The 8,680-nt window shown below is 34.9% G+C and overlaps 1 protein-coding gene across 5 annotated transcripts in view; it reads right to left on the bottom strand.

Moving 5' to 3' along the window:
* TRIP4 (thyroid hormone receptor interactor 4) overlaps nucleotides 1-5,906 on the bottom strand; it is a 47,779-nt gene extending 41,873 nt beyond the window's left edge. For 3 of the 5 annotated variants that reach the window (XM_023532505.1, XM_023532506.1, XM_011363343.2), the window contains exons 1-3: nucleotides 5,712-5,866; nucleotides 1,776-1,945; nucleotides 1,005-1,138 (exon numbers count right to left, since the gene is read on the bottom strand). In XM_023532505.1, coding sequence (XP_023388273.1) covers nucleotides 1,005-1,138; nucleotides 1,776-1,945; nucleotides 5,712-5,812 — 405 coding nt within the window. In that variant the 5' untranslated portion in view covers nucleotides 5,813-5,866. Of the gene's footprint in view, nucleotides 1-1,004; nucleotides 1,139-1,775; nucleotides 1,946-5,711; nucleotides 5,868-5,887 lie in introns of those variants that run through there. The other 2 variants (XM_023532507.1, XM_011363342.2) reach the window with 2 other exon arrangements.
* Between the last annotated feature and the right edge of the window lie 2,774 nt (nucleotides 5,907-8,680).

The raw sequence follows: 8,680 nt of genomic DNA on the forward strand, positions 1-8,680 counted from the left end.
TATCATCACTGAGTATTCTATTTTTAAAATCTTTGACAATTTGATAGACAGTACTTCAGAGATTTCATGTGTATTTATTTGATTACTAGTAATCAACGATCCTGGTTTACCTAGGACATAGGAGAATCCCAGAATATGGGACTTTCAGTGCTAAAACTGGGGAAGTTCCAGTCAATAAGGCAGACAAATTGGTCACCTTAATTACTGGTAAGGTTAAACATCTTTTTATGTTTATTGGTCTGTATTTTTTCTTTTGCTTGTGATGGTCTTTGCTCATTTTATTCTGACTGATAAAAGGCTTAAGTCTCTCTTTTTTTTTAACTTAACATTTTGTAAACACTTTCTCATATTCTTCCATGATCATCACACTCAGAATTTCTAATTACTACTCTTCCATCTTAGCATAATTAATTATTCCCTTCTGTTGGGAAATTTAGCTGGTCAAATTGTCCTGATTACAAATATTTCTGCTTACCTCACAGGGCTATTTTGATTACCAAGAAAGAATACAAAAAAAGCTCTAAAGGCTAAATGATGATAAGGATAGTTGTGGTGGGGGTGGTGGATGGCCCGAAATATGAACACTCTGAAGAAACAGTTAGAATGTGCACTCTTTTTGTATAAACCCACAAAGACATGTTGAAATTGAAGCCCTGGTATACTTCTTTAAATATTTTCCATCACATATACAGACAGACATACACACACACACACACACACACACACAAATAATGGGAAAATATACACAATATCTCAATATATATGAAGGAAACATATATTTATATATAAAGTATTTCAATCTCACCTCTAAACAAATATAACTTATTTAATCAGGCTGCTAAAAACAACCACCATAAGTAATTATCACTTTCTCTTCATAAAATTCACGCATTTTTTGAAAAATTGCCATTCTAGACCAAATTATACACTTTTCACTCTGAAATGTATTAGTCATTTCCTCTTCTCCATATAGTCAGAACGAACTTCATTCTATAACCATTTACCTTGGCCAAATCAAAAGGTGTTTTGACCTCCATGGTTGTATCAGGTTCAGCAAATGTAGGAACTTCCTGTCTATTTCTCCCTTTCCGCCTGTTTCTCTTCAACTGGTCTCCTGATTTCTGCCCATCTAAAATTTCTTTAAAGAAGAAAAAAAATATATGTACAGAGATAGATAACAGTAGGATCACTGGTGAACTAATAGCTAATAAATATTAAGCAAAGCATAATATTTAGAGTCAAGACAAGGTCAAGCAGGTTTTTAAATTATCTTTTCCTCTTAAACCAGAATTAAATTTAAACTATCATTTATAAGATTGTAGTTAATAAAGACTACTAGCTAGGATTAAGAAGTTAAATTAAATTCTGATATTTTAGATTGTATGATAATGACTGAGATTATTTAGTTTGGTCTTCATCTTTTGCACTGTTTAACTAGTTACTTCTAAATGCTACTTATACTAAAATTGGTCATTATTTACCTTCATCCATGTATGTACATAACTGAAAAGTGTTTCTTTAATCCATGTATAAATTTTTCAAATTATTTTGAAACCACATTTGTATCTTCAAACAGGTATTTTTGTGATCTTTTCTAAGTTGAAAAGTCTGAACTCGAATATTCATTACAGATTGAGAAGAAATGAACTAAAAATATGTATACATATGATTTTGCTTAAGTTAGCTGTGAGGAAATAAAGTGACAGAAAATACCAGGTCCTATAAACTAGCCCATTTACCAATATTTCAACCTTTACTTAATTACATTAACTTACCATCTTTTCTGAAGGGCTGCTGCAGAGCATCAGAAATCAACTCCTGATCATTCTTTTGCCATTTGTTTATAAGCTCTTCTATGAATTGACCTTTTTTGCCCTCATTTCCCTGAAGGAGGTCAGTAACATATTCTCGTATCTCTTCAGCACTCTCAATTGATAAAACATACCTCAAGAAGCAAAGAAATAAATTGTTGAAACAAGGCTAGCTTACACTATGTTTTTCAATAATCATAACAGAGATCAAGGTAATAAAACCACTAATTAATCTATTAGTGTTTACTTTGAGCCAAGTTTATGTTAGATGTTAGGCATATAAATTTGGTTAGGACAAAGACCCTGAACTGAGATCATAACCTAACCTTCATATAATCTTCTTGTATTTACAGAATCAAATCAATATTTTGAATATAGGCTTCTGGGGCTACCCTTAACACAGAAATACTTTAGCTTTTTATTTTTTATTTTTAGTTAAGTATAGTTGGCAGAATACTTGCTGTTAACTATACATCTGCAGTTACTATATTTTCCTAGGAAGAATCCAAATTACTTAATCTCTGTATTACAAAACCTAAAATTTCTCTTCATTTTTGCTAAAGATGATTTCTTATTCTTAAAAATTATAAATCAAAATTAACATCACATCGGAATAAACAGATCTATAGGTAGACCTCATTTTGTTGTGCTTCACTTTATTTGCACCTCACAGGTGTTGCATTTTTTTTTTTTTTTTTTACAAACTGAAAGCAAGACTTTCCACCAGCAAAAAGATTATGACTTGCATTAGTGTGATGCTTGCTTTATTACAGTGGTCTGCAACTGAACCCACAATATCTCTGCAGTATGCCTGTATTTAAGGAAATACTATAAAGCATTCCTAAAAGTACAACTGCCCTAGAAATTAATAGGCCAGTATATTTGAAGTGCCATAAAAATAATCCAATAATTCTATTTATAGGACTCCACATGAAATAAGACACACGAAAATTTATGCAAAAAAAAGTTAACTGCATCATTGTTGGAATTAGTGAAAAACTGGAAGCTATTTAAAACATCAATTAATGGAAAAGAGGCAAATGAACTCAAGCTTTTGGACCTTACAAACTGTAAAATGTCACCACCGAAAGTAAAATTTTTGAATAATTATTGATGTGAGAAAATGCTCTCATATATAATGGTAAGTGAAACAGAATTGACTGTATAGCATATGATCCCAATTGCTATAAAAGAAATGTGTATATCCATATACTTATGTGTTAAAAAAATAACAGGCTAGAAAGTTATACACTAAAATGATGATCACTGACTGGTATGATTAAAGAGAGTTTTGGTTTATTTTTATCTTCTTTTTTCCCTTACAATGAATACATTTTGAAAATGTATTACAATATGCATAGGAAAAAACACTAAAAGAGAAATGATGGTTATCTCTGGGTTGTGGTATTATGATAATTTTAGTTTCCTCCTTTATCCTTTTCTGATTTTTTAATTTTTCTACAGTGAATATGTCACATGATTAGACAAAAAAAGAAGTGAAAAAATTACTTATAAATTAAGATACTGGGCCATGAAAGCATCATAAGGTCTGAAGAAATTGTAATTCAGACACACTAATATGGGATATAAGAAAAAGTAGTAATGCTATATCCTTTAAATTTAAAACACCATGCAATTGTCCTTTTGTTGGTAGCATACGTATTACGTTCTTTTCCTACTGTGGTGGTAGATTTGCAGAGTTATCTATAGGTGAAAAATCTGTGTCTTTGAACCTCATTAAGAGCATCTTCTAACTCATCATAGAATTTTTTTTAAAAGGCAATCGTTTCTCAGGACTTTTATATTTAATCTACTTGATCGTCAAACTTACCAGCCCCTATCAAAATATTAATTGCTATCAAGGACTCCCAGAGCTCAAGGAACTTCAGGGATCATTTAACTCTGGAGTATTCAAACCACTAGGGAAATATTTAAAGAGCTCCAGAAACATCTCAATGTCATTTAACTATTTAAAAATATATAATAAAGAACATATATCCAAATTTGTTACACACCAAATCTTACTGAAGTATAGCCAAACAAAATATGAACTATTGCAGACTGTGGAACAAACTTTACTTTGCTAACTCTGTGTACAGACCTTAATGTATCATAAACGTGTCATTGATTAGGAAGGTAAGAGCTCTGTACTGTCTTTTTAAAAATTCAGGCCACTCACGTCAAATTGTTTAAGTTACCAAACTACTATAATACACCTGAGTAATTCTCAAATACCAGGCAAGGCATAGAAAATTTACACAGCAAATGCTTTCATCATGGCATCATAGCCTGTTGTGTAATAACTAGTAAAATCTTAATAAGTGGTTCAAATAGCATTTTATTATAGGTAGCTTTGGTCCTTATTTTAAGTTTTGAGCAATTCTTATCTAACATGTTTATGAACTTAAAAAAATAGAATCAGGTGTTTAGCTTCAACTTTAAAACAGAAATTTCTGATCACTCCTCTTTCAAGAGTATGGATAAGTTTAGCTAAGGAAAATCTAAGGCTGCAAAATTAGCTGTTAAATCACAATCTATAAGAATGAGAATTTTCCTGATACTGTGTAAGCAGACAAAACACAGTTGGATTCTGAGACTGAGAAGACTTCACCCGTCCATACTCCATTGTTGATTTATCAAAAATACCCTCAATTTTTTAAAATTGAAAGCCTTTTTTTCTGTTTAGTAGATTGCAAAAATTCCTTTTTCATTTGACAGCATTCCACTGCTTTAAAAACTGCTTGAAAAACTACTTAACCCGACCTTGCCTTCCAACAAGGGTAAAGCCAAACCATACTGTTTAGCTGGGGTATTTTTGATACCCGGTGTTCAAAAAAAAAAAAAAAATCCGGTGTTCAAAAAAAAAAAATCACTTAATACAGCCTCTATTAACAATCTCCTTGCCAAGAAGTCTATTTTCTCCCAAACTCACCTTACTTCCTACAAAAGCCCTAGAATTGCAATTCAGATTTCAGCATCAACGAACAAGGAATCAAATCAGGAAACACATTCAGGTTCCTCGACCAAGACTAATTTTTGTGGAAGTTTCTCCCTCTTCCTGAAAACTGCACTTCCAACTACCCATCCTTCAGTTCTAAGGTGAAAGTCATCCCTTGCAGTAAACCTTCGAGTTTCTCAAATCCCAATGAGTCCTTTATTCTGTGCTCCCACAACACCCTGCACTTCCCCACCTCAGCCGGGACTTATCAACCAAACAGAACCCAATTGCAACTGTCTTTGTTTGCCAGCACCTGGCAAGTAGTAACGCAATATTTGTTAAAGAAATCAACCGAAAGCAGTTTTAAATCATGTCACTATCTCCACTTCATATGAATCATAAAGTATTAAAGATAACCTCTACTAATTATTCAGTTTATAGTTAAAAAAACTTACGGTATAGAGAGGGAAATTAAGTTGCCCAAGATTCCAAAACTGGTAAAAGACAACAGAAAATAGAACCTAGGGCTCCTGAGTCAGGCACTATTTGCACTGTACTACGTTGTCCCCAGTTAAATTCCAGGTACTACTTGACACAACCCACATTGGGCAAACTAAAATGTTCAGAGTAAGGAATTTCTGGAAAGATAATTTGGCTTGCCCCTTCTCTCCAGAATCTACAAGGAAACTGGCTCCCGAGACAGTCTTATACGTTCTAAATATAAGGGATTTGGCGTTTTCCTAGGGAAAAAAGGCCCCACTGGCCGATTGTGGAGCCTGACGCTCTATTCCAGAAACTAAACTATAAAGCCGTAGGTCAAAATCGGCTCCTAGAGACCTACAGCAGATCTTTTATCACATTTCTTAGTTCTCATCGACTTTTTATTCCTCCCTGTTTTCCGTTTCGCTCAGCTAGTGCACATCCCAGTGCTCCCTCCTCCCTCGGACCCGAACCGTTCTCACTGCAGGATCTCCTCGCTGACATCCAGGCCGAAAGTTTTCCTCAACTGCTGGGTGCACCAGCCTACCAGCTGCTCCCGATACGCCGCCCCAGCCATCGCCATTTTCCCCAGCCGGAACCAGCTGGGCTGAAAAAGCCTCTTGTCCTGCGCCGTACTAGTCCCCTTCGCAACACCTACCTCGCTCACGCTGGTTCCGACCTCCTGCACCGCCCCTCTCGGTCGCACCGCCCCTCTCGGTCGCACCGCCCCCAGCACAGATCCCTTCCACCAGTACCTGTTCTTCCTACTTCCAGCTTTCTGATTTATTTACACTTGTAATCAGAGCCTGCGCCTGATTCTTCCGCATCGTCAGTTGTAGGACTTGAAAATTGGAGATTATGCTTAGAAGACAGTACAAATGCCTATAAGAACTATAGTTTAGGAAAAAACAGAACAATAACTCGTAACATGAGAGGCCAGTTTTTAAATTGTCTGTTTTATGTAAAATGTTTAAAATAGTACTTGGAAACTAGAGTAAAGCGCTGTAAGAATTAACTGGCGATAGTTTTATTTATATCTCGCCCTCCTTTCCTCGTAGTCTAATACTAGATTCACGCTGCTAAAACCTTCTATTTAATTTTTCTGAGCCAGATCTTTTCCAGGAGGGCCAAGACAACTCAGCAAGCTCAAGGGGAGAACACTTTGATAAAACAGGTGCAGAGATTTAACTTCAAAGACCTTATACGTGAATTCTTTGTAATGATTTTTAAGAAGTTAAAGGTATGTATTTCGACCCGAGATGACCAGATTTAAAGGTCTTTTGCTTCTCCTGGGACAGAACTGGACAGTGGATTGGAGCAAATTTAGCCAGACTTCTCTGAAGAGCATAATGTCTTCTGATACATTTTATCAATAAATTTAATTGTCTGGCTTTGTGTTACATTTATAGGTTCTTCATTCCCGTTAGGCTGTTTACACTAAGTAATTACATGAATTAGATGTTTCAGCTTTTTATGCTAATGTTTTCATTGACATAAAGAATCAAAATTATATGTGTATTGATTTACACTGAGTTTAGACTATTTACATTATTATTAATTTGGAAAATATGATTTTCCAGCTTAAAAAATGCTCTATTCATTAATAGTAGATACAAGTTTTGTTTCTTCATAAAAATCCTCTACATTTAATACCAATTTATAACATTTTCCTGTTTCTATATACTCAGCCCCCACAACTAAAATGTTAACTTCTTGAAGACAGAGACTATGACTTAAGGCTTTTTGCATAGTAAGACTTAGTACATCATATATTATAATGAGATTACTAGGTCCTCAAGAATAAAAATGTTTTCATAAGGCATATTAAGATTGTCATCTCTAGTTTTTAATGAATGTAATGTAATGCCATTTGCAATCATTATCTTTTATCAAAATGCATTTCTGCCTGAGCAAAGCTAGCACACTTATTTAACATGACTTAAAGATATTCTTTTGTATAAACTTAGGCAGAAATTTTACTCATACATATAACTTTTCTTAATGCTCTAGGCCTTTGAAATTTTCAGATTCACAACACATAACTCTGTGTTTTATTTAACCGTAAAGGAGAAGAACCTCCTCAAAGCAGACATTTAAATTAAGAATTTTTACTAGGCATCACTGCTTTTTCCCTAATTTTCTACTCTAACGTGCATCTTTCCCTATCATGATTGGTATTAGAAAGACAAACACCTGTAGTAATATGTAGACTGCCCTTGTGTGCAAAGGCATATTTGTAGTTCTTTCTAGCAATTTACTTGGCTTGCAGACTAGGAGAAAAGATGAGCAGATTATGCAGTTCTAATTTCTGCAGGAATCTGGGATATGAGTTCAAATTAAGTAATTCAGGCCTTTGTGGAAGCCACTTTAAGTGAAAAGGAAATAATACGCATCGAAGAACCATTGTTTATTGAGAGGATGTGATGACAAAGGACAAAGGAATATACCCTGGGGCTTGTTGATTTTTCTAAAAGGTTTTGGCTGTAATCTTAGACTCCCAGGTTTAGAGAAAGCTACAATTTCCAATACATTGCTTGCTAATATAATGTTAATTTCACCTGTTGTCTAGATTCCTTTAATTCTAAAACACACAATAGTTGTTCATTCTGTTAAAGTACTAAAAAGTTCCGAAAGTTCAAAAATAATTTATTGGAGAGAATCAATGCCGTGCTTACTTACCTTCAGGGTTGCCTTTCAAATGAGCTTTTAACAAAATCCCAAAGCAAGATGATGATGTATGCATGGTATTCAGAGAGTGAAAATCACTCCCCGGAGATATTGTGAGTAATTGAAGATGAGCATAGGGATAGAAAATCGTTATGAGGGCTTATTTTAGAGTTATGCTCACTATGTGCCAGGGCTGTACTCTTAGCACATTCGGCATATTTTCAACCACTCTGAGACTGTACAGGTCTCAGGAAGACGTTTTTAAAATTTGTTTGTGTGTTTATGTATATAAAATTCACTCAGTGTTTTCTTTAGTTTTACACCATCCTAAAAATGTAGAAAAGCCCTGTAAATAAATTATATTTGCTTCCTTTTCTCCCAATCTATACAAGTGTTTTAGTTAGGGACGCTGTAGAAAAAGAGTTCCTGAAGTGTTAAAGGAAAGTGTTCTTTATTTTGATTTGCATGAAAAAGTCCGCTTCATTTCAGGTTTCACTTCCAGAGTCAATCATTATGGATACAACCCTGCGATAACTTTTGAAAAACTGGTAGAATTCTCTGTCCTTGCTCAGTTTTATTTTCTAAGCAGGCCCATTTCCCTAGTTCAAAATCTTAGCACTCACAGGCACCCCAGAAAAGCGCCCCGGCACCGCCCACCTGGGACGGGTACGAATCACAAGCTTCTGCGAGTTGATGGACGCGTCAGCGCTGCGCCAAGCCTCGACGCTGTCATTACTGGACACTGGTGATTGGTTGCGGGGGGACGGCGCGGAACCAATGGGAG

The sequence above is a fragment of the Pteropus vampyrus genome, unplaced genomic scaffold, assembly GCF_000151845.1.
Source record: "Pteropus vampyrus isolate Shadow unplaced genomic scaffold, Pvam_2.0 Scaffold85, whole genome shotgun sequence".
Classification (NCBI taxonomy): Eukaryota; Metazoa; Chordata; class Mammalia; order Chiroptera; family Pteropodidae; genus Pteropus; species Pteropus vampyrus.